Consider the following 27,490-nt stretch of genomic DNA (forward strand, 5'->3'; position numbering starts at 1 on the left):
TACAATGTCCCCATCAAACACTCCCAGGACAGGTACAGCACAGGGTTAGATACAGAGTAAAGCTCCCTCTACACTGTCCCATCAAACACTCCCAGGACAGGTACAGTACGGGGTTAGATACAGAGTAAAGCTCCCTCTACACTGTCCCCAACAAACACTCCCAGGACAGGTACAGCACGGGGTTAGATACAGAGTAAAGCTCCCTCTACACTGTCCCCATCAAACACTCCCAGGACAGGTACAGCACGGGGTTAGATACAGAGTAAAGCTCCCTCTACACTGTCCCCATCAAACACTCCCAGGACAGGTACAGCACGGGGTTAGATACAGAGTAAAGCTCCCTCTACACTGTCCCCGTCAAACACTCCCAGGACAGGTACAGCACGGGGTTAGATACAGATTAAAGCTCCCTCTACACTGTCCACATCAAACACTCCCAGGACAGGTACAGCACAGGGTTAGATACAGAGTAAAGCTCCCTCTACACTGTCCCCATCAAACACTCCCAGGACAGGTACAGCACGGGGTTAGATACTGTGTAAAGCTCCCTCTACACTGTCCCCATCAAACACTCCCAGGACAGGTACAGTTCGAGGTTAGATACAGACTAAAGCTCCCTCTACAATGTCCCCATCAAACACTCCCAGGACAGGTACAGCACGGGGTTAGATACAGAGTAAAGCTCCCTCTACACTGTCCCATCAAACACTCCCAGGACAGGTACAGCTCGGGGTTAGATACAGAGTAAAGCTTCCTCTACACTGGCCCCATCAAACACTACCAGGACAGGGACAGCACGGGGTTAGATACTGTGTAAAGCTCCCTCTACACTGTCCCCATCAAACACTCCCAGGACAGGGACAGCACGGGGTTAGATACTGTGTAAAGCTCCCTCTACACTGTCCCCATCAAACACTCCCAGGACAGGTACAGCTCGAGGTTAGATACAGACTAAAGCTCCCTCTACAATGTCCCCATCAAACACTCCCAGGACAGGTACAGCACGGGGTTAGATACAGAGTAAAGCTCCCTCTACACTGTCCCATCAAACACTCCCAGGACAGGTACAGTACGGGGTTAGATACAGAGTAAAGCTCCCTCTACACTGTCCCCATCAAACACTCCCAGGACAGGTACAGCACGGGGTTAGATACAGAGTAAAGCTCCCTCTACACTGTCCCCATCAAACACTCCCAGGACAGGTACAGCACGGGGTTAGATACAGAGTAAAGCTCCCTCTACACTGTCCCCATCAAACACTCCCAGGACAGGTACAGCACGGGGTTAGATACAGAGTAAAGCTCCCTCTACACTGTCCCCGTCAAACACTCCCAGGACAGGTACAGCACGGGGTTAGATACAGATTAAAGCTCCCTCTACACTGTCCACATCAAACACTCCCAGGACAGGTACAGCACAGGGTTAAATACAGAGTAAAGCTCCCTCTACACTGTCCCCATCAAACACTCCCAGGACAGGTACAGCACGGGGTTAGATACAGAGTAAAGCTCCCTCTACACTATCCACATCGAACACTCCCGGGACAGGTACAGCACGGGGTTAGATACAGAGTAAAGCTCCCTCTACACTGTCCGCATCAAACACTCCCAGGACAGGTACAGCACAGGGTTAGATACAGAGTAAAGCTCCCTCTACACTGTCCCCATCAAACACTCGCAGGACATGTACAGCACGGGTTAGATACAGAGTAAAGCTCCCTCTACACTGTCCACATCAAACACTCCCAGGACAGGTACAGCACGGGGTTAGATACAGAGTAAAGCTCCCCCTACACTGTCCCCATCAAACACTCCCAGGACAGGTACAGCACGGGGTTAGATACAGAGTAAAGCTTCCTCTACACTGGCCCCATCAAACACTCCCAGGACAGGGACAGCACTTGGTTAGATACTGTGTAAAGCTCCCTCTACACTGTCCCCATCAAACACTCCCAGGACAGGTACAGCTCGGGGTTAGATACAGAGTAAAGCTTCCTCTAGACTGGCCCCATCAAATACTCCCAGGACAGGGACAGCACGGGGTTAGATACTGTGGAAAGCTCCCTCTACACTGTCCCCATCAAACACTCCCAGGACAGGTACAGCTCGAGGTTAGATACAGACTAAAGCTCCCTCTACAATGTCCCCATCAAACACTCCCAGGACAGGTACAGCACGGGGTTAGATACAGAGTAAAGCTCCCTCTACACTGTCCCATCAAACACTCCCAGGACAGGTACAGTACGGGGTTAGATACAGAGTAAAGCTCCCTCTACACTGTCCCCATCAAACACTCCCAGGACATGTACAGCACGGGGTTAGATACAGAGTAAAGCTCCCTCTACACTGTCCCCATCAAACACTCCCAGGACAGGTACAGCACGGGGTTAGATACAGAGTAAAGCTCCCTCTACACTGTCCCCATCAAACACTCCCAGGACAGGTACAGCACGGGGTTAGATACAGAGTAAAGCTCCCTCTACACTGTCCCCATCAAACACTCCCAGGACAGGTACAGCACGGGGTTAGATACAGAGTAAAGCTCCCTCTACACTGTCCCCGTCAAACACTCCCAGGACAGGTACAGCACGGGGTTAGATACAGAGTAAAGCTCCCTCTACACTGTCCCCGTCAAACACTCCCAGGACAGGTACAGCACTGGGTTAGATACAGAGTAAAGCTCCCTCTACACTGTCCACATCAAACACTCCCAGGACAGGTACAGCACGGGGTTAGATACAGAGTAAAGCTTCCTCTACACTGGCCCCATCAAACACTCCCAGGACAGGTACAGCACGGGGTTAGATACAGAGTAAAGCTCCCTCTACACTGTCCACATCAAACACTCCCGGGACAGGTACAGCACGGGGTTAGATACAGAGTAAAGCTCCCTCGACACTGTCCACATTAAACACTGCCAGGACAGGTACAGCACAGGGTTAGATACAGAGTAAAGCTCCCTCTACACTGTCCCCATCAAACACTCCCAGGACAGGTACAGCACGGGGTTAGATACAGAGTAAAGCTCCCTCTACACTGTCCACATCAAACACTCCCGGGACAGGTACAGCGTGGGGTTAGATACAGAGTAAAGCTCCCTCTACACTGTCCCCATCAAACACTCCCAGGACAGGTACAGCACGGGGTTAGATACAGTGTAAAGCTCCCTCTACACTGTCCCCATCAAACACTCCCAGGACAGGTACAGCACGGGGTTAGATACAGAGTAAAGCTCCCTCTACACTGTCCCCATCAAACACTCCCAGGACAGGTACAGCACGGGGTTAGATACAGAGTAAAGCTCCCTCTACACTGTCCCCGTCAAACACTCCCAGGACAGGTACAGCACGGGGCTAGATACAGAGTAAAGCTCCCTCTACACTGTCCACATCAAACACTCCCAGGACAGGTACAGCACAGGGTTAGATACAGAGTAAAGCTCCCTCTACACTGTCCCCATCAAACACTCCCAGGACAGGTACAGCACGGGGTTAGATACAGAGTAAAGCTCCCTCTACACTATCCACATCAAACACTCCCGGGACAGGTACAGCACGGGGTTAGATACAGTGTAAAGCTCCCTCTACACTGTCCGCATCAAACACTCCCAGGACAGGTACAGCACAGGGTTAAATACAGAGTAAAGCTCCCTCTACACTGTCCCCATCAAACACTCCCAGGACATGTACAGCACGGGGTTAGATACAGAGTAAAGCTCCCTCTACACTGTCCACATCAAACACTCCCAGGACAGGTACAGCACGGGGTTAGATACAGAGTAAAGCTCCCCCTACACTGTCCCCATCAAACACTCCCAGGACAGGTACAGCACGGGGTTAGATACAGAGTAAAGCTTCCTCTACACTGGCCCCATCAAACACTCCCAGGACAGGGACAGCACGGGGTTAGATACTGTGTAAAGCTCCCTCTACACTGTCCCCATCAAACACTCCCAGGACAGGTACAGCTCGGGGTTAGATACAGAGTAAAGCTTCCTCTACACTGGCCCCATCAAACACTACCAGGACAGGGACAGCACGGGGTTAGATACTGTGTAAAGCTCCCTCTACACTGTCCCCATCAAACACTCCCAGGACAGGTACAGCTCGAGGTTAGATACAGACTAAAGCTCCCTCTACAATGTCCCCATCAAACACTCACAGGACAGGTACAGCACGGGGTTAGATACAGATTAAAGCTCCCTCTACACTGTCCACATCAAACACTCCCAGGACAGGTACAGCACAGGGTTAGATACAGAGTAAAGCTCCCTCTACACTGTCCCCATCAAACACTCCCAGGACAGGTACAGCACGGGGTTAGATACTGTGTAAAGCTCCCTCTACACTGTCCCCATCAAACACTCCCAGGACAGGTACAGTTCGAGGTTAGATACAGACTAAAGCTCCCTCTACAATGTCCCCATCAAACACTCCCAGGACAGGTACAGCACGGGGTTAGATACAGAGTAAAGCTCCCTCTACACTGTCCCATCAAACACTCCCAGGACAGGTACAGTACGGGGTTAGATACAGAGTAAAGCTCCCTCTACACTGTCCCCATCAAACACTCCCAGGACAGGTACAGCACGGGGTTAGATACAGAGTAAAGCTCCCTCTACACTGTCCCCATCAAACACTCCCAGGACAGGTACAGCACGGGGTTAGATACAGAGTAAAGCTCCCTCTACACTGTCCCCATCAAACACTCCCAGGACAGGTACAGCACGGGGTTAGATACAGAGTAAAGCTCCCTCTACACTGTCCCCGTCAAACACTCCCAGGACAGGTACAGCACGGGGTTAGATACAGATTAAAGCTCCCTCTACACTGTCCACATCAAACACTCCCAGGACAGGTACAGCACAGGGTTAGATACAGAGTAAAGCTCCCTCTACACTGTCCCCATCAAACACTCCCAGGACAGGTACAGCACGGGGTTAGATACAGAGTAAAGCTCCCTCTACACTATCCACATCAAACACTCCCGGGACAGGTACAGCACGGGGTTAGATACAGAGTAAAGCTCCCTCTACACTGTCCGCATCAAACACTCCCAGGACAGGTACAGCACAGGGTTAGATACAGAGTAAAGCTCCCTCTACACTGTCCCCATCAAACACTCCCAGGACATGTACAGCACGGGGTTAGATACAGAGTAAAGCTCCCTCTACACTGTCCACATCAAACACTCCCAGGACAGGTACAGCACGGGGTTAGATACAGAGTAAAGCTCCCCCTACACTGTCCCCATCAAACACTCCCAGGACAGGTACAGCACGGGGTTAGATACAGAGTAAAGCTTCCTCTACACTGGCCCCATCAAACACTCCCAGGACAGGGACAGCACGGGGTTAGATACTGTGTAAAGCTCCCTCTACACTGTCCCCATCAAACACTCCCAGGACAGGTACAGCTCGGGGTTAGATACATAGTAAAGCTTCCTCTACACTGGCCCCATCAAACACTCCCAGGACAGGGACAGCACGGGGTTAGATACTGTGTAAAGCTCCTTCTACACTGTCCCCATCAAACACTCCCAGGACAGGTACAGCTCGAGGTTAGATACAGACTAAAGCTCCCTCTACAATGTCCCCATCAAACACTCCCAGGACAGGTACAGCACGGGGTTAGATACAGAGTAAAGCTCCCTCTACACTGTCCCATCAAACAATCCCAGGACAGGTACAGTACGGGGTTAGATACAGAGTAAAGCTCCCTCTACACTGTCCCCATCAAACACTCCCAGGACAGGTACAGCACGGGGTTAGATACAGAGTAAAGCTCCCTCTACACTGTCCCCATCAAACACTCCCAGGACAGGTACAGCACGGGGTTAGATACAGAGTAAAGCTCCCTCTACACTGTCCCCATCAAACACTCCCAGGACAGGTACAGCACGGGGTTAGATACAGAGTAAAGCTCCCTCTACACTGTCCCCGTCAAACACTCCCAGGACAGGTACAGCACGGGGTTAGATACAGATTAAAGCTCCCTCTACACTGTCCACATCAAACACTCCCAGGACAGGTACAGCACAGGGTTAGATACAGAGTAAAGCTCCCTCTACACTGTCCCCATCAAACACTCCCAGGACAGGTACAGCACGGGGTTAGATACAGAGTAAAGCTCCCTCTACACTATCCACATCAAACACTCCCGGGACAGGTACAGCACGGGGTTAGATACAGAGTAAAGCTCCCTCTACACTGTCCGCATCAAACACTCCCAGGACAGGTACAGCACAGGGTTAGATACAGAGTAAAGCTCCCTCTACACTGTCCCCATCAAACACTCCCAGGACATGTACAGCACGGGGTTAGATACAGAGTAAAGCTCCCTCTACACTGTCCACATCAAACACTCCCAGGACAGGTACAGCACGGGGTTAGATACAGAGTAAAGCTCCCCCTACACTGTCCCCATCAAACACTCCCAGGACAGGTACAGCACGGGGTTAGATACAGAGTAAAGCTTCCTCTACACTGGCCCCATCAAACACTCCCAGGACAGGGACAGCACGGGGTTAGATACTGTGTAAAGCTCCCTCTACACTGTCCCCATCAAACACTCCCAGGACAGGTACAGCTCGGGGTTAGATACAGAGTAAAGCTTCCTCTACACTGGCCCCATCAAACACTCCCAGGACAGGGACAGCACGGGGTTAGATACAGAGTAAAGCTCCCTCTACACTCTCCCCATCAAACACTCCCAGGACAGGTACAGCACGGGGTTAGATACAGAGTAAAGCTCCCTCTACACTGTCCCCATCAAACACTCCCAGGACAGGTACAGCACGGGGTTAGATACAGAGTAAAGCTCCCTCTACACTGTCCCCGTCAAACACTCCCAGGACAGGTACAGCACGGGGTTAGATACAGAGTAAAGCTCCCTCTACACTGTCCCCATCAAACACTCCCAGGACAGGTACAGCACGGGGTTAGATACAGAGTAAAGCTCCCTCTACACTATCCACATCAAACACTCCCGGGACAGGTACAGCACGGGGTTAGATACAGAGTAAAGCTCCCTCTACACTGTCCGCATCAAACACTCCCAGGACAGGTACAGCACAGGGTTAGATACAGAGTAAAGCTCCCTCTACACTGTCCCCATCAAACACTCCCAGGACATGTACAGCACGGGGTTAGATACAGAGTAAAGCTCCCTCTACACTGTCCACATCAAACACTCCCAGGACAGGTACAGCACGGGGTTAGATACAGAGTAAAGCTCCCCCTACACTGTCCCCATCAAACACTCCCAGGACAAGTACAGCACGGGGTTAGATACAGAGTAAAGCTTCCTCTACACTGGCCCCATCAAACACTCCCAGGACAGGGACAGCACGGGGTTAGATACTGTGTAAAGCTCCCTCTACACTGTCCCCATCAAACACTCCCAGGACAGGTACAGCTCGGGGTTAGATACAGAGTAAAGCTTCCTCTACACTGGCCCCATCAAACACTCCCAGGACAGGGACAGCACGGGGTTAGATACTGTGTAAAGCTCCCTCTACACTGTCCCCATCAAACACTCCCAGGACAGGTACAGCTCGAGGTTAGATACAGACTAAAGCTCCCTCTACAATGTCCCCATCAAACACTCCCAGGACAGGTACAGCACGGGGTTAGATACAGAGTAAAGCTCCCTCTACACTGTCCCATCAAACACTCCCAGGACAGGTACAGTACGGGGTTAGATACAGAGTAAAGCTCCCTCTACACTGTCCCCATCAAACACTCCCAGGACAGGTACAGCACGGGGTTAGATACAGAGTAAAGCTCCCTCTACACTGTCCCCATCAAACACTCCCAGGACAGGTACAGCACGGGGTTAGATACAGAGTAAAGCTCCCTCTACACTGTCCCCATCAAACACTCCCAGGACAGGTACAGCACGGGGTTAGATACAGAGTAAAGCTCCCTCTACACTGTCCCCGTCAAACACTCCCAGGACAGGTACAGCACGGGGTTAGATACAGATTAAAGCTCCCTCTACACTGTCCACATCAAACACTCCCAGGACAGGTACAGCACAGGGTTAAATACAGAGTAAAGCTCCCTCTACACTGTCCCCATCAAACACTCCCAGGACAGGTACAGCACGGGGTTAGATACAGAGTAAAGCTCCCTCTACACTATCCACATCAAACACTCCCGGGACAGGTACAGCACGGGGTTAGATACAGAGTAAAGCTCCCTCTACACTGTCCGCATCAAACACTCCCAGGACAGGTACAGCACAGGGTTAGATACAGAGTAAAGCTCCCTCTACACTGTCCCCATCAAACACTCGCAGGACATGTACAGCACGGGTTAGATACAGAGTAAAGCTCCCTCTACACTGTCCACATCAAACACTCCCAGGACAGGTACAGCACGGGGTTAGATACAGAGTAAAGCTCCCCCTACACTGTCCCCATCAAACACTCCCAGGACAGGTACAGCACGGGGTTAGATACAGAGTAAAGCTTCCTCTACACTGGCCCCATCAAACACTCCCAGGACAGGGACAGCACGGGGTTAGATACTGTGTAAAGCTCCCTCTACACTGTCCCCATCAAACACTCCCAGGACAGGTACAGCTCGGGGTTAGATACAGAGTAAAGCTTCCTCTACACTGGCCCCATCAAATACTCCCAGGACAGGGACAGCACGGGGTTAGATACTGTGGAAAGCTCCCTCTACACTGTCCCCATCAAACACTCCCAGGACAGGTACAGCTCGAGGTTAGATACAGACTAAAGCTCCCTCTACAATGTCCCCATCAAACACTCCCAGGACAGGTACAGCACGGGGTTAGATACAGAGTAAAGCTCCCTCTACACTGTCCCATCAAACACTCCCAGGACAGGTACAGTACGGGGTTAGATACAGAGTAAAGCTCCCTCTACACTGTCCCCATCAAACACTCCCAGGACAGGTACAGCACGGGGTTAGATACAGAGTAAAGCTCCCTCTACACTGTCCCCATCAAACACTCCCAGGACAGGTACAGCACGGGGTTAGATACAGAGTAAAGCTCCCTCTACACTGTCCCCATCAAACACTCCCAGGACAGGTACAGCACGGGGTTAGATACAGAGTAAAGCTCCCTCTACACTGTCCCCATCAAACACTCCCAGGACAGGTACAGCACGGGGTTAGATACAGAGTAAAGCTCCCTCTACACTGTCCCCGTCAAACACTCCCAGGACAGGTACAGCACGGGGTTAGATACAGAGTAAAGCTCCCTCTACACTGTCCCCGTCAAACACTCCCAGGACAGGTACAGCACTGGGTTAGATACAGAGTAAAGCTCCCTCTACACTGTCCACATCAAACACTCCCAGGACAGGTACAGCACGGGGTTAGATACAGAGTAAAGCTTCCTCTACACTGGCCCCATCAAACACTCCCAGGACAGGTACAGCACGGGGTTAGATACAGAGTAAAGCTCCCTCTACACTGTCCACATCAAACACTCCCGGGACAGGTACAGCACGGGGTTAGATACAGAGTAAAGCTCCCTCGACACTGTCCACATTAAACACTGCCAGGACAGGTACAGCACAGGGTTAGATACAGAGTAAAGCTCCCTCTACACTGTCCCCATCAAACACTCCCAGGACAGGTACAGCGTGGGGTTAGATACAGAGTAAAGCTCCCTCTACACTGTCCCCATCAAACACTCCCAGGACAGGTACAGCACGGGGTTAGATACAGAGTAAAGCTCCCTCTGCACTGTCCCCATCAAACACTCCCAGGACAGGTACAGCACGAGGTTAAATACAGAGTAAAGCTCCCTCTACACTGTCCCCATCAAACACTCCCAGGACAGGTACAGCACCGGGATAGATACAGAATGTAGCGCACAAAGACTCCATGAGACGAATAGAGTGAAGTCGATGAGGCTTTATTAAGCGTGTCTGTTCCCCAGCAGCCCGATAGTAAACTGGCCTGCGGGGGAAGACACCGGCTTCTTATACTCCGCCTTCAGGGCGGAGCTTGAGGTCAACGGCCAACCAGGACCCGGGATCTGTCAGCCAATGACATTAGGGCTTCCAGTCCCACATGACCCCCAATACATACTACCACATTCATCCCTTGTCAAAAATGAACCCGGCGGGGTGATGCTTCGTATGGTGGTAAGGGTTTACAGGGCTGGTCCTGGGAGGATAGAACAGTTACATGGTAGTACAGTATTGGACAGTTTCGTCCTGTTACAACTATTTACAGAGGATATAGGAAAAAAACAAAATGTTCTTTGAACAGTCCATCTTTGTTTTACATCGACGCCACGAGTCGGTCGGGCGGTCTGGTCGTCCGTGTCGATCGCCTCGGCCCCGGCGGTGGTGGTGGTGCTTGTACCAGTGTTGTCGCCTCCAGGAGCCGCACGGTTTCAGCTGTCGGTGCAAAGGGGAGGGGGACTGATCCTCCTGGGAAGGGGGCGGTCGCGGGGTGCGGCGGTGGCAGGAAGGGGGGGTTTGGGGTGATGGTGTCGGGGGGGTGTGCGTGTTGCCGGCGGGCGCCAGATCCCGCAGGGAGACCGTGTCCTGTCGGCCGTCGGGGTACTCCACGTAGGCGTACTGGGGGTTTGCGTGGAGGAGGTGAACCCTTTCGACCAACGGGTCCGCCTTATGTGCCCGCACGTGCTTTCGGAGCAGGATGGGTCCTGGGACCGCCAGCCAGGTCGGCAGCGACGTTCCAGAGGAGGACCTCCTAGGGAAGACAAGGAGACGCTCGTGCGGCGTTTGATTAGTGCTCGTACATAATAACGACCGGATGGAATGGAGAGCGTCCGGGAGGACCTCCTGCCACCGTGAAACTGGGAGATCCCTGGACCGTAGGGCCAGTAGGACGGCCTTCCAGACCGTGCCGTTCTCCATTTCTACTTGCCCGTTCCCCCGGGGGTTGTAGCTGGTCGTCCTGCTTGAGGCTATGCCCTTGCTGAGCAGGAACTGGCGCAGCTCGTCACTCATGAAAGAGGACCCCCTGTCGCTGTGGACGTATGCGGGGTAACCGAACAGTGTGAAGATGCTGTTCAGGGCTTTAATGACTGTGGCCGCGATCATGTCAGAGCAGGGAATGGCAAAAGGGAAGCGGGAGTATTCGTCCACTACATTAAGAAAATATGCGTTGCGGTCGGTGGAGGGGAGGGGCCCTTTGAAATCGAGACTGAGGCGTTCAAAGGGGCGGGAAGCCTTAATCAGGTGCACTCCATCTGGCCTGAAAAAATGCGGCTTGCATTCCGCGCAGATGTGGCAGTCCCTTGTGACTGTACGGACCTCTTCTAAAGAGTATGGGAGATTGCGGGACTTGATGAAGTGGTAAAACCGAGTGACCCCCGGGTGGCAGAGGTCCTCGTGGAGGGTTTGGAGGCGGTTAATTTGTGCGTTGGCACATGTGCCGCGGGATAGGGCATCGGACGGCTCGTTCAGCTTTCCGGGACGATACAAAATCTTATAGTTGAAGGTGGAGAGCTCGATCCTCCACCTTAAGATCTTGTCGTTCTTGATCTTGCCCCGCTGTGCATTATCGAACATGAAGGCTACCGACCGTTGGTCAGTGAGGAGAGTGAATCTCCTGCCGGCCAGGTAATGCCTCCAATGTCGCACAGCTTCCACTATGGCTTGGGCTTCCTTTTCCACTGAGGAGTGGCGGATTTCTGAGGCGTGGAGGGTTCGGGAGAAGAAGGCCACGGGTCTGCCCGCTTGGTTAAGGGTGGCCGCCAGAGCTACGTCGGAGGCGTCGCTCTCGACCTGGAAGGGGAGGGACTCGTCGATGGCGCGCATCGTGGCCTTTGCAATGTCCGCTTTGATGCGGCTGAAGGCCTGGCAAGCCTCTGTCGACAAAGGGAAGGTCGTGGTCTGTATTAGGGGGCGGGCCTTGTCTGCGTACTGGGGGACCCACTGGGCGTAGTACGAAAAGAACCCCAGGCAGCGTTTCAGGGCTTTTGGGCAGTGCGGGAGGGGAAATTCCATGAGTGCGCGCATACGTTCAGGGTCGGGGCCTATTATCCCATTGCGCACTACGTAGCTCAGAATGGCTAGCCGATCGGTGCTAAAAACGCACTTGTCCTCGTTGTACGTGAGGTTCAAGGCTTTGGCGGTCTGGAGGAATTTTTGGAGGTTGGCGTCGTGGTCCTGCTGATCGTGGCCACAGATGGTTACATTGCCGAGATACGGGAACGTGGCCCGCAACCCGTGTTGATCAACCATTCGGTCCATCTCCTGTTGGAAGACCGAGACCCCGTTTGTGACGCCAAAAGGGACCCGTAGGAAATGGTATAATCGCCCGTCTGCCTCGAAGGCTGTGTACTTGCGGTCACTTGGGCGGATGGGGAGCTGATGGTAGGCGGACTTGAGGTCCACGGTGGAGAAGACTTTATACTGGGCAATCCGATTGACCATGTCGGATATGCGGGGGAGAGGGTACGCATCTAGTTGTGTGTACCTGTTGATGGTCTGGCTATAGTCTATGACCATCCTTTGTTTCTCCCCTGTCTTCACTACTACCACCTGTGCTCTCCAGGGACTATTGCTGGCCTGGATTATGCCTTCCTTTAGTAGCCGCTGGACTTCGGACCGAATGAAGGTCCGGTCCTGGGCGCTGTACCGTCTGCTCCTAGTGGCGACGGGTTTGCAATCCGGGGTGAGGTTCGCAAACAAGGACGGGGGTTCAACCTTGAGGGTTGCGAGGCCGCAGATAGTGAGTGGGGGTATGGGGCCGCCGAATTTAAACGTAAGGCTCTGTAGGTTACATTGGAAATCTAATCCCAGCAAGGTGGGGGCACAGAGTTGGGGAAGGACGTTTAGTTTGTAGTTTTTGAACTCCCTCCCCTGCACCGTTAGGGTAACTATGCAGAATCCCTGGATCTGTACGGAGTGGGATCCTGCAGCTAGGCAAATCTTTTGTGCGCTGGGATAGGTGGTTAAGGAACAGCGTCTTACCGTGTCGGGATGTATAAAGCTTTCCGTGCTCCCGGAGTCGACTAGGCATGGTGTCTCGTGCCCGTTTATTAGCATCGTTGTCGTCGTCGTCTGGAGTGTCCGGGGCCGAGCTTGATCGAGCGTAACCGAAGCGAGCCGTGGTTGTAGTAGTGGAGTGGGGTCCGTTGTTGCCGTCCAAGATGGCGTCGGGGATGGACAAAATGGCCGCCCCATACATCGCACGTGGCTGGGGGGTCACAAGATGGCGTCGGGGGTGGACAAAATGGCCGCCCCCATGCATCGTACAGGTCTGGGGTGGTCCAAGATGGCGGCGGCCTTCCTCCCCTCGTGGTGGCCGGGACCCAAAATGGCGGTGTCTGCGGGTCGCACAACGGCGCCCCTCCTCCCCTCGTGGTGGCCGGGACCCAAAATGGCGGCGTCTGCGGGTCGCACATGGTGTGCTGGGGGGTCTGGGGAGCGCTAGGACTGCGAGCGCTAGGACCGCGCGGAGCTCCCTCACCGCGAGCGCTAGGACTGCAAGCGCTAGGACCGCGCGGAGTTCCCTCACTGCGAGCGCTAGGACCGCGAGCGCTAGGACCGCGCGGAGATCCCTCACCACGAGCGCTAGGACCGCGAGCGCTAGGACCGCGAGCGCTAGGACCGCGCGGAGATCCCTCACCACGAGCGCTAGGACCGCGCGGAGATCCCTCACCACGAGCGCTAGGACCGCGCGGAGATCCCTCACCGCGAGCACTAGGACCGCGAGCACTAGGACCGCGCGGAGATCCCTCACCACGAGCGCTAGGACCGCGAGCACTAGGACCGCGCGGAGCTCCCTCACCACGAGCGCTAGGACCGCGCGGAGCTCCCTCACCACGAGCGCTAGGACCGCGAGCGCTAGGACCGCGCGGAGCTCCCTCACCACGAGCGCTAGGACCGCGAGCGCTTAGACCGCGCGGAGTTCCCTCACTGCGAGCGCTAGGACCGCGCGGAGCTCCCTCACCGTGAGCGCTAGGACCGCGCGGAGCTCCCTCACCACGAGCGCTAGGACCGTGAGCGCTAGGACCGCGCGGAGCTCCCTCACCACGAGCGCTAGGACCGCGAGCGCTTAGACCGCGCGGAGTTCCCTCACTGCGAGCGCTAGGACCGCGCGGAGCTCCCTCACCGTGAGCGCTAGGACCGCGCGGAGTTCCCTCACCGGGGACAGCGGTGGTCGGGGTCCAAGTAGGTGGCGGCGACGGGTCAGGCGTGGGGCGCGGGACGGGGGTTAGGGTGGCGTTAGGGACACGAAAAACCCCCTCCTCTCCGTGGAGAGTGTTGGCCGGGACCCAAAGCGGGAGCGCCGGCGGCGGGTCGTACATGGACTGCGGGGAGGGGGGTTGGGGAGCGTAGGCGGGCTGCAGGGCTCCCAGTTCTCCCGGGACCGCGGTGGTCGGGACCCAGAGCGGCTGTGCCTGCCGGTCGCACATGGCGTGCTGGGGGGGTTGGGAGGCATAGACTGCTTGTAGGGCTCCCTGTGGCCCCGGGACGGCGGCGACCTCGCGGGATCGGCACACCACCGCATAATGGCCCTTTTTCCCGCAGCTTTTGCAGATGGCTGCGCGGGCCGGACAGCGTTGTCGGGGGTGCTTCGCCTGGCCGCAGAAATAACAGCGGGCGCCCCCGGTGCGACTCGGCGTTTGGACCGCGCAAGCCTGTGGGGTGTCCGGGGGGGGGTGGGGTAGGGGGTTTGCCGCGACGGGTACGTACGGGGCCCAATGGGTTGCCGCGCGGTCGGGGCCGTAAGCGCGGGTATTACGCGCGGCCACGTCTAGGGAGGCTGCCAGGGCCCGTGCCTCAGAGAGTCCTAGTGACTCTTTTTCTAGAAGTCTTTGGCGGATTTGGGAGGATTGCATACCTGCCACAAAAGCGTCGTGCATTAACATGTCCGTGTGTTCGTTTGCGTTCACCGACGGGCAGCTGCAGGCTCGTCCCAAAATCAGCAGCGCGGCGTAGAACTCGTCCATCGATTCTCCGGGAGCTTTCCGTCTCGTCGCGAGCTGGTAGCGAGCGTAGATTTGGTTAACTGGGCGAACGTAGAGACTTCTCAGTGCTGTGAACGCCGTCTGGAAATCGTCGGTGTCTTCAATGAGGGTGAAAATCTCCGTGCTCACCCTCGAGTGCAGGACCTGCAGTTTTTGTTCGTCTGAGACTCGGCCGGTGGTCGTTCTGATGTAGGCCTCGAAGCAAGTCTGCCAGTGTTTGAAGGCTGCTGCCGCATTCACTGCGTGGGGGCTGATCCTCAGGCATTCCGGAATGATCCTGAGCTCCATAGTCCTTTTTAGGCACGCTTAATAAATTGTAGCGCACAAAGACTCCGTGAGATGAATAGAGTGAAGTCGATGAGGCTTTATTAAGCGTGTCTGTTCCCCCGCAGCTCGATAGTAAACTGGCCTGCGGGGGAAGACTCTGGCTTCTTATACTCCGCCTTCAGGGCGGAGCTTGAGGTCAACGGCCAACCAGGACCCGGGATCTGTCAGCCAATGACATTAGGGCTTCCAGTCCCACATGACCCCCAATACATACTACCACAAGGGGTAAAGCTCCCTCTACACTGTCCCCATCAAACACTCCCATGACACGTATAGCACGGGGTTAGATACAGAGTAAAGCTCCCTCTACACTGTCCCCATTATACACTCCCAGGACAGGTACAGCACGGGGTTAGATACAGAGTAAAGCTCCCTCTACACTGTCCCCATCAAACACTCCCAGGACAGGAACAGCACGGGGTTAGATACAGAGTAAAGCTCCCTCTACACTGTCCCCATCAAACACTCCCAGGACAGGTACAGCACGGGGTTAGATACAGAGTAAAGCTCCCTCTACACTGTCCCCATCAAACACTCCCAGGACAGGGACAGCACGGGGATAGATACAGAGTAAAGCTCCCTCTACACTGTCCCCATCAAACACTCCCAGGACAGGTACAGCACGGGGTTAGATACAGAGTAAAGCTCCCTCTACACTGTCCCCATCAAACACTCCCAGGACAGGTACAGCACGGGGTTAGATACAGAGTAAAGCTCCCTCTACACTGTCCCCATCAAACACTCCCAGGACAGGTACAGCACGGGGTTACATCCAATCACAGGCTCTGTTCTTTGTTCCACAGATGAGGGAGCTGTGGTGATGGAGGTTGACCACGACAAGCAGTTGGTTTACACAGAGACACTCTCCCTCGATCTCCACGACCCTGAAATCGTTCTGTCAGCGATGCAGCCTTCCGAGGAGCACATTGCAGCACGGCTAACCTCCCCCATTGTCTCCACGCACCTCGACACAAAGAACATCGCCTTCGAGAGGTAACCCACCCTGAACCCCTCGATTAGATTCCAGTCTGCAACTCACTCCCGGTTATATGTTATTCTATATATAAACTACCCCGAACCCCTCGATTAGATTCCAGTCTGTAACTCACACTCGGGTATCTGATATTCTATATATAAACCACCCTGAACCCCTCGATTAGATTCCAGTCTGTAACTCACTCCCAGGTATCTGTTATTCTGTATATAAACCACCCCGAACCCCTCGATTAGATTCCAGTCTGTAACTCACTCCCGGGTCTCTGTTATTCTATATATAAACCACCCCGAACCCCTCGATTAGATTCCAGTCTGTAACTCACTCCCGGGTCTCTGTTATTCTATATATAAACCACCCCGAACCTCTCGATTAGATTCCAGTCTGTAACTCACTCCCGGGTATCTGTTATTCTATATATAAACCACCCCGAACCCCTCGATTCGATTCCAGTCTGTAACTCACTCCTGGGTATCTGTTATTCTATATATAAACCACCCCGAACCCCTCGATTAGATTCCAGCCTGTAACTCACTCCCGGGTATCTGTTATTTTATATATAAACCACCCCGAACCCCTCGATTAGATTCCAGTCTGTAACTCACTCCCGGGTATCTGTTATTCTATATATAAACCACCCCGAACCTCTCGATTAGATTCCAGTCTGTAACTCACTCCCAGGTATCTGTTATTCTATATATAAACCACCCCGAACCCCTCGATTAGATTCCAGTCTGTAACTCACTCCTGGGTATCTGTTATTCTATATATAAACCATCCTGAACCCCTCGATTAGATTCCAGTCTGTAACTCACTCCTGGGTATCTGTTATTCTATATATAAACCACCCTGAACCCCTCAATTAGATTCCAGTCTGTAACTCACTCCCGGGTCTCTGTTATTCTATATATAAACCACCCCGAACCCCTCGATTAGATCCAGTCTGTAACTCATTCCTAGGTATCTGTTATTCTATATATAAACCACCCCAAACTCCTCGATTAGATTCCAGTCTGTAACTCACTCCCGGGTATCTGTTATTCTATATATAAACCACCCTGAACCCCTCGATTAGATTCCAGTCTGTAACTCACTCCCGGGTCTCTGTTATTCTCTATATAAACCACCCCGAACCCCTCCATTAGATTCCAGTCTGTAACTCCCTCCCGGGTACCTGTTATTCTATATATAAACCACCCTGAACCCGTCGATTAGATTCCAGTCTGTAACTCACTCCCGGGTATCTGTTCTTCTATATATAAACCACCGCGAACCCCTCGATTAGATTCCAGTCTGTAACTCACTCCCGGGTATCTGTTATTCTATATATAAACCACCCTGAACCCCTCGATTAGATTCCAGTCTGTAACTCACTCCCGGGTATCTGTTATTCTATATATAAACCACCCGAAGCCCTCGATTAGATTCCAGTCTGTAACTCACTCCCGGGTATCTGTTATTCTATATATAAACCACCCCAAACCCCTGGATTAGATTCCAGTCTGTAACTCACTCCCGGGTATCTGTTATTCTATATATAAACCACCCCGAAGCCCTCGATTAGATTCCAGTCTGTAACTCACTCCCGGGTATCTGTTATTCTATATATAAACCACCCCGAACCCCTCGATTAGATTCCAGTCTGTAACTCACACCCGGGTATCTGTTATTTTATATATAAACCACCCCGAACCCCTCGATTAGATTCCAGTCTGTAACTCACTCCTGGGTATCTGTTATTCTATATATAAACCACCCCGAACCCCTCGATTAGATTCCAGTCTGTAACTCACTCCCGGGTATCTGTTATTCTCTATAAAAACTACCCCGAACCCCTCAATTAGATTCCAGTCTGTAACTCACTCCCGGGTATCTGCTATTCTATATATAAACCACCCTGAACCCCTCGATTAGATTCCAGTCTGTAACTCACTCCCGGGTATCTGTTATTCTATATATAAACCACCCCGAACCCCTCGATTAGATTCCAGTCTGTAACTCACTCCCGGGTCTCTGTTATTCTATATATAAACTACCCCGAACCCCTCGATTAGATTCCAGTCTGTAACTCACTCCCGGGTATCTGTTATTCTATATATAAACCACCCCGAACCCCTCGATTAGATTCCAGTCTGTAACTCACTCCCGGGTCTCTGTTATTCTATATATAAACCACCCCGAACCCCTCGATTAGATTCCAGTCTGTAACTCACTCCCGGGTATCTGTTATTCTGTATATAAACCACCCCGAACCCCTCGATTAGATTCCAGTCTGTAACTCACTCCCGGGTATCTGTTATTCTATATATAAACCACCCTGAACCCCTCGATTAGATTCCAGTCTGTAACTCACTCCCGGGTATCTGGTATTCTCTACATAAACCACCCTGAACCCCTCGATTAGATTCCAGTCTGTAACTCACTCCCGGGTATCTGTTATTCTATATATAAACCACCCCGAACCCCTCGATTAGATTCCAGTCTGTAACTCACTCCCGGGTATCTGTTATTCCATATATAAACCACCCGAACCCCTCGATTAGATTCCAGTCTGTAACTCACTCCCGGGTATCTGTTATTCTATATATAAACCACCCTGAACCCCTCGATTGGATTCCAGTCTGTAACTCACTCCCAGGTATCTGTTATTCTATATATATAAACCACCCTGAACCCCTCGATTAGATTCCAGTCTGTAACTCACTCCCGGGTATCTGTTATTCTATGTATAAACCACCCCGAACCCCTCGATTAGATTCCAGTCTGTAACTCACTCCTGGGTATCTGTAATTCTATATATAAACCACCCCGAACCCCTCGATTGGATTCCAGTCTGTAACTCACTCCCGGGTATCTGTTATTCTATATATTAACCACCCCGAACCCCTCGATTGGATTCCAGTCTGTAACTCACTCCCGGGTATCTGTTATTCTATATATAAACCACCCCGAACCCCTCGATTAGATTCCAGTCTGTAACTCACTCACGGGTGTCTGTTATTCTATGTATAAACCACCCCGAACCCCTCGATTAGATTCCAGTCTGTAACTCACTCCCGGGTATCTGTAATTCTATATATAAACCACCCCGAACTCCTCGATTAGATTCCAGTCTGAAACTCACTCCCGGGTATCTGTTATTCTATATATAAACCACCCCGAACCCCTCGATTAGATTCCAGTCTGTAACTCACTCCCGGGTATCTGTTATTCTATATATAAACCACCCCGAAACCCTCGATTAGATTCCAGTCTGTAATTCACTCCCGGGTATCTGTTATTCTATATATAACCCACCCCGAACCCCTCGATTAGATTCCAGTCTGTAACTCACTACCGGGTATCTGTTATTCTATATATAAACCACCCTGAACCCCTCGATTAGATTCCAGTCTGTAACTCACTCCCGGGTATCTGTTATTCTATATATAAACCACCCTGAACCCCTCGATTCGATTCCAGTCTGTAACTCACTCCCGGGTATCTGTTATTCTATATATAAACCACCCCGAACCCCTCGATTAGATTCCAGTCTATAACTCACTCCCGGGTATCTGTAATTCTATGTATAAACCACCCCGAACCTCTCGATTAGATCCCAGTCTGTAACTCACTCCCGGGTATCTGTTATTCTATATATAAACCACCCCAAACCCCTCGATTAGATTCCAGTCTGTAACTCATTCCCGGGTATCTGTCATTCTATATATAAACCACCCTGAACCCCTCGATTAGATTCCAGTCTGTAACTCACTCCCCGGTATCTGTTATTCAATATATAACCCACCCCGAACCCCTCGATTAGATTCCAGTCTGTAACTCACTCCCATGTATCTGTTATTCTATATATAAACCACCCTGAACCCCTCGATTAGATTCCAGTCTGTAACTCACTCCCAGGTATCTGTTATTCTATACATAAACCACCCCGAAACCCTCGATTAGATTCCAGTCTGTAATTCACTCTCGGGTATCTGTTATTCTATATATAAACCACCCTGAACCCCTCAATCAGATTCCAGTCTGTAACTCACTCCCGCGTATCTGTTATTCTATATATAACCCACCCCGAACCCCTCGATTAGATTCCAGTCTGTAACTCACTCCCGGGTATCTGTTATTCTCTATATAAACCACCCTGAACCCCTCGATTAGATTCCAGTCTGTAACTGACTCGTGGGTATCTGTTATTCTATATATAAACCACCCTGAACCCCTCGATTAGATTGCAGTCTGTAACTCACTCACGTGTATCTGTTATTCTATATATAAACCACCCTGAACCCCTCGATTAGATTCCAGTCTGTAATTCACTCCCAGGTATCTGTTATTCTATATATAAACCACCCCGAACCCCTCAATTAGATTCCAGTCTGTAACTCACTCCCGGGTATCTGTTATTCTATATATAAACCACCCTGAACCCCTCGATTAGATTCCAGTCTGTAACTCACTCCTGGGTATCTGTTATTCTATATATAAACCACCCCGAACCCCTCGATTAGATTCCAGTCTGTAACTCACTCCCGAGTCTCTGTTATTCTCTATATAAACCACCCTGAACCCCTCGATTAGATTCCAGTCTGTAACTCACTCCCGGGTGTCTGTTATTCGATATATAATCCACCCCGAACCCCTCGATTAGATTCCAGTCTGTAACTCACTCCCGGGTATCTGTTATTCTAGATATAAACTACCCCGAATCCCTCGATTAGATTCCAGTCTGTAACTCACTCCCGGGTATCTGTTATTCTATATATAACCCACCCCGATCCCCTCGATTAGATTCCAGTCTGTAACTCACTCCCGGGTATCTGTTATTCTAGATATAAACCATCCCGAACCCCTCGATTAGATTCCAGTCTGTAACTCACTCACGGGTATCTGTTATTCTATATATAAACCACCCCGAACCCCTCGATTAGATTCCAGTCTGTAACTCACTCCCGGGATTCTGTTATTCTATATATAAACCACCCTGAACCCCTCGATTAGATTCCAGTCTGTAACTCACTCCCGGGTATCTGTTATTCTATATATAATCCACCCCGAACCCCTCGATTAGATTCCAGTCTGTAACTCACTCCCGGGTATCTGTTATTCTATATATAAACCACCCCGAACCCCTCGATTGGATTCCAGTCTGTAACTCACTCCCGGGTATCTGTTATTCTATATATAAACCACCCCAAACCCCTCGATTAGATTCCAGTCTGTAACTCACTCCCGGGTATCTGTTATTCTATATATAATCCACCCTTAACCCCTCGATTAGATTCCAGTCTGTAACTCACTCCCGGGTATCTGTTATTCTATACATAAACCACCCCGAACCCCTCAATTAGATTCCAGTCTGTAACTCACTCCTGGGTATCTGTTATTCTATATACAAACCACCCTGAACCCCTCGATTAGATTCCAGTCTGTAACTCACTCACGGGTATCTGTTATTCTATATATAAACCACCCTGAACCCCTCGATTAGATTCCAGTCTGTAACTCACTCACGGGTATCTGTTATTCTATATATAAACCACCCCGAACCCCTCGATTAGATTCCAGTCTGTAACTCACTCACGGGTATCTGTTATTCTATATATAAACCACCCCGAACCCCTCGATTAGATTCCAGTCTGTAACTCACTCACGGGTATCTGTTATTCTATATATAAACCACCCCGAAACCCTCGATTAGATTCCAGTCTGTAACTCACTCCCGGATATCTGTTATTCTATATATAAACCACCCTGAACCCCTCGATTAGATTCCAGTCTGTAACTCACTCACGGGTATCTGTTATTCTATATATAAACCACCCCGAAACCCTCGATTAGATTCCAGTCTGTAACTCACTCCCGGATATCTGTTATTCTATATATAAACCACCCCGAGCCCCTCGATTAGATTCCAGTCTGTAACTCACTCCCGGGTATCTGTTATTCTATATATAAACCACCCTGAACCCCTCGATTGGATTCCAGTCTGTAACTCACTCCCAGGTATCTGTTATTCTATATATATAAACCACCCTGAACCCCTCGATTAGATTCCAGTCTGTAACTCACTCCCGGGTATCTGTTATTCTATGTATAAACCACCCCGAACCCCTCGATTAGATTCCAGTCTGTAACTCACTCCTGGGTATCTGTAATTCTATATATAAACCACCCCGAACCCCTCGATTGGATTCCAGTCTGTAACTCACTCCCGGGTATCTGTTATTCTATATATTAACCACCCCGAACCCCTCGATTGGATTCCAGTCTGTAACTCACTCCTGAGTATCTGTTATTCTATATATAATCCACCCTGAACCCCTCGATTAGATTCCAGTCTGTAACTCACTCACGGGTGTCTGTTATTCTATGTATAAACCACCCCGAACCCCTCGATTAGATTCCAGTCTGTAACACACTCCCCGGTATCTGTTATTCTATATATGAACCACCCTGAACCCCTCGATTAGATTCCAGTCTGTATCTCACTCCCGGGTATCTGTTATTCTATATATAACCCACCCTGAACCCCTCGATTAGATTCCAGTCTGTAACTCACTCACGGGTGTCTGTTATTCTATGTATAAACCACCCCGAACCGCTCGATTAGATTCCAGTCTGTAACTCACTCCCGGGTATCTGTTATTCTCTATATAAACTACCCCAAACCCCTCGATTAGATTCCAGTCTGTAACTCACTCCCCGGTATCTGTTATTCTATATATAAACCACCCCGAACCCCTCGATTAGATTCCAGTCTGTAACTCACTCTCGGGTATCTGTTATTCTATATATAAACCACCCTGAACCCCTCAATCAGATTCCAGTCTGTAACTCACTCCCGCGTATCTGTTATTCTATATATAACCCACCCCGAACCCCTCGATTAGATTCCAGTCTGTAACTCACTCCCGGGTATCTGTTATTCTCTATATAAACCACCCCGAACCCCTCGATTAGATTCCAGTCTGTAACTCACTCACGGGTGTCTGTTATTCTATGTATAAACCACCCCGAACCCCTCGATTAGATTCCAGTCTGTAACTCACTCCCGGGTATCTGTAATTCTATATATAAACCACCCCGAACTCCTCGATTAGATTCCAGTCTGAAACTCACTCCCGGGTATCTGTTATTCTATATATAAACCACCCCAAACCCCTCGATTAGATTCCAGTCTGTAACTCACTCCCGGGTATCTGTTATTCTATATATAAACCACCCCGAACCCCTCGATTAGATTCCAGTCTGTAATTCACTCCCGGGTATCTGTTATTCTATATATAACCCACCCCGAACCCCTCGATTAGATTCCAGTCTGTAACTCACTACCGGGTATCTGTTATTCTATATATAAACCACCCCGAACCCCTCGATTAGATTCCAGTCTGTAACTCACTCCCGGGTATCTGTTATTCTATATATAAACCACCCTGAACCCCTCGATTCGATTCCAGTCTGTAACTCACTCCCGGGTATCTGTTATTCTATATATAAACCACCCCGAACCCCTCGATTAGATTCCAGTCTATAACTCACTCCCGGGTATCTGTAATTCTATATATAAACCACCCCGAACCTCTCGATTAGATCCCAGTCTGTAACTCACTCCCGGGTATCTGTTATTCTATATATAAACCACCCCAAACCCCTCGATTAGATTCCAGTCTGTAACTCATTCCCGGGTATCTGTCATTCTATATATAAACCACCCTGAACCCCTCGATTAGATTCCAGTCTGTAACTCACTCCCCGGTATCTGTTATTCAATATATAACCCACCCCGAACCCCTCGATTAGATTCCAGTCTGTAACTCACTCCCAGGTATCTGTTATTCTATATATAAACCACCCTGGACCCCTCGATTAGATTCCAGTCTGTAACTCACTCCCAGGTATCTGTTATTCTATACATAAACCACCCCGAAACCCTCGATTAGATTCCAGTCTGTAACTCACTCTCGGGTATCTGTTATTCTATATATAAACCACCCTGAACCCCTCAATCAGATTCCAGTCTGTAACTCACTCCCGCGTATCTGTTATTCTATATATAACCCACCCCGAACCCCTCGATTAGATTCCAGTCTGTAACTCACTCCCGGGTATCTGTTATTCTCTATATAAACCACCCTGAACCCCTCGATTAGATTCCAGTCTGTAACTGACTCGTGGGTATCTGTTATTCTATATATAAACCACCCTGAACCCCTCGATTAGATTGCAGTCTGTAACTCACTCACGTGTATTGGTTATTCTATATATAAACCACCCCGAACCCCTCAATTAGATTCCAGTCTGTAACTCACTCCCGGGTATCTGTTATTCTATATATAAACCACCCTGAACCCCTCGATTAGATTGCAGTCTGTAACTCACTCCCCGGTATCTGTTATTCAATATATAACCCACCCCGAACCCCTCGATTAGATTCCAGTCTGTAACTCACTCCCAGGTATCTGTTATTCTATATATAAACCACCCTGAACCCCTCGATTAGATTCCAGTCTGTAACTCACTCCCAGGTATCTGTTATTCTATACATAAACGACCCCGAAACCCTCGATTAGATTCCAGTCTGTAACTCACTCTCGGGTATCTGTTATTCTATATATAAACCACCCTGAACCCCTCAATCAGATTCCAGTCTGTAACTCACTCCCGCGTATCTGTTATTCTATATATAAACCACCCCGAACCCCTCGATTAGATTCCAGTCTGTAACTCACTCCCGGGTATCTGTTATTCTATATATAAACCACCCTGAACCCCTCGATTAGATTGCAGTCTGTAACTCACTCACGTGTATTGGTTATTCTATATATAAACCACCCCGAACCCCTCAATTAGATTCCAGTCTGTAACTCACTCCCGGGTATCTGTTATTCTATATATAAACCACCCTGAACCCCTCGATTAGATTCCAGCCTGTAACTCACTCACGGGTATCTGTTATTCTATATATAAACCACCCCGAACCCCTCGATTAGATTCCAGTCTGTAACTCACTCCCGGGATTCTGTTATTCTATATATAAACCACCCTGAATCCCTCGATTAGATTCCAGTCTGTAACTCACTCCCGGGTATCTGTTATTCTATATATAATCCACCCCGAACCCCTCGATTAGATTCCAGTCTGTAACTCACTCCCGGGTATCTGTTATTCTATATATAAACCACCCCGAACCCCTCGATTGGATTCCAGTCTGTAACTCACTCCCGGGTATCTGTTATTCTATATATAAACCACCCCAAACCCCTCGATTAGATTCCAGTCTGTAACTCACTCCCGAGTATCTGTTATTCTATATATAATCCACCCTGAACCCCTCGATTAGATTCCAGTCTGTAACTCACTCCCGGGTATCTGTTATTCTATACATAAACCACCCCGAACCCCTCAATTAGATTCCAGTCTGTAACTCACTCCTGGGTATCTGTTATTCTATATACAAACCACCCTGAACCCCTCGATTAGATTCCAGTCTGTAACTCACTCACGGGTATCTGTTATTCTATATATAAACCACCCTGAACCCCTCGATTAGATTCCAGTCTGTAACTCACTCACGGGTATCTGTTATTCTATATATAAACCACCCCGAACCCCTCGATTAGATTCCAGTCTGTAACTCACTCACGGGTATCTGTTATTCTATATATAAACCACCCCGAACCCCTCGATTAGATTCCAGTCTGTAACTCACTCACGGGTATCTGTTATTCTATATATAAACCACCCCGAAACCCTCGATTAGATTCCAGTCTGTAACTCACTCCCGGATATCTGTTATTCTATATATAAACCACCCCGAGCCCCTCGATTAGATTCCAGTCTGTAACTCACTCCCGGGTGTCTGTTATTCTATATATAACCCACCCTGAACCCCTCGATTAGATTCCAGTCTGTAACTCACTCACGGGTGTCTGTTATTCTATGTATAATCCACCCCGAACCCCTCGATTAGATTCCAGTCTGTAACACACTCCCCGGTATCTGTTATTCTATATATGAACCACCCTGAACCCCTCGATTAGATTCCAGTCTGTAACTCACTCCCGGGTATCTGTTATTCTATATATAACCCACCCTGAACCCCTCGATTAGATTCCAGTCTGTAACTCACTCACGGGTGTCTGTTATTCTATGTATAAACCACCCCGAACCCCTCGATTAGATTCCAGTCTGTAACTCACTCCCGGGTATCTGTTATTCTCTATATAAACTACCCCAAACCCCTCGATTAGATTCCAGTCTGTAACTCACTCCCCGGTATCTGTTATTCTATATATAAACCACCCCGAACCCCTCGATTAGATTCCAGTATGTAACTCACTCTCGGGTATCTGTTATTCTATATATAAACCACCCTGAACCCCTCAATCAGATTCCAGTCTGTAACTCACTCCCGCGTATCTGTTATTCTATATATAACCCACCCCGAACCCCTCGATTAGATTCCAGTCTGTAACTCACTCCCGGGTATCTGTTATTCTCTATATAAACCACCCTGAACCCCTCGATTAGATTCCAGTCTGTAACTGACTCGTGGGTATCTGTTATTCTATATATAAACCACCCTGAACCCCTCAATTAGATTGCAGTCTGTAACTCACTCACGGGTATTGGTTATTCTATATATAAACAACCCCGAACCCCTCAATTAGATTCCAGTCTGTAACTCACTCCCGGGTATCTGTTATTCTATATATAAACCACCCTGAACCCCTCGATTAGATTCCAGTCTGTAACTCACTCACGGGTATCTGTTATTCTATATATAAACCACCCTGAACCCCTCGATTAGATTCCAGCCTGTAACTCACTCACGGGTATCTGTTATTCTATATATAAACCACCCCGAACCCCTCGATTAGATTCCAGTCTGTAACTCACTCCCGGGATTCTGTTATTCTATATATAATCCACCCCGAACCCCTCGATTAGATTCCAGTCTGTAACTCACTCCCGGGTATCTGTTATTCTATATATAAACCACCCCGAACCCCTCGATTGGATTCCAGTCTGTAACTCACTCCCGGGTATCTGTTATTCTATATATAAACCACCCCAAACCCCTCGATTAGATTCCAGTCTGTAACTCACTCCCGGGTATCTGTTATTCTATATATAATCCACCCTGAACCCCTCGATTAGATTCCAGTCTGTAACTCACTCCCGGGTATCTGTTATTCTATACATAAACCACCCCGAACCCCTCAATTAGATTCCAG

The 27,490-nt window shown here is 50.1% G+C and overlaps 1 protein-coding gene across 1 annotated transcript in view; it reads left to right on the forward strand.

Annotated features, from left to right (window-relative positions):
* LOC140406271 (ankyrin repeat domain-containing protein 13D-like) overlaps positions 1 to 27,490 on the forward strand; it is a gene marked incomplete at its 3' end in the record, with an annotated part of 181,103 nt that overhangs the window by 58,542 nt on the left and 95,071 nt on the right. The window contains exon 3 of the mRNA XM_072494381.1: positions 16,066 to 16,255. Within this exon, the coding sequence (XP_072350482.1) occupies positions 16,066 to 16,255 (190 nt within the window). The remainder of the gene's footprint in view (positions 1 to 16,065; positions 16,256 to 27,490) is intronic.

Source organism: Scyliorhinus torazame, unplaced genomic scaffold (assembly GCF_047496885.1).
Source record: "Scyliorhinus torazame isolate Kashiwa2021f unplaced genomic scaffold, sScyTor2.1 scaffold_396, whole genome shotgun sequence".
Taxonomy (NCBI): Eukaryota; Metazoa; Chordata; class Chondrichthyes; order Carcharhiniformes; family Scyliorhinidae; genus Scyliorhinus; species Scyliorhinus torazame.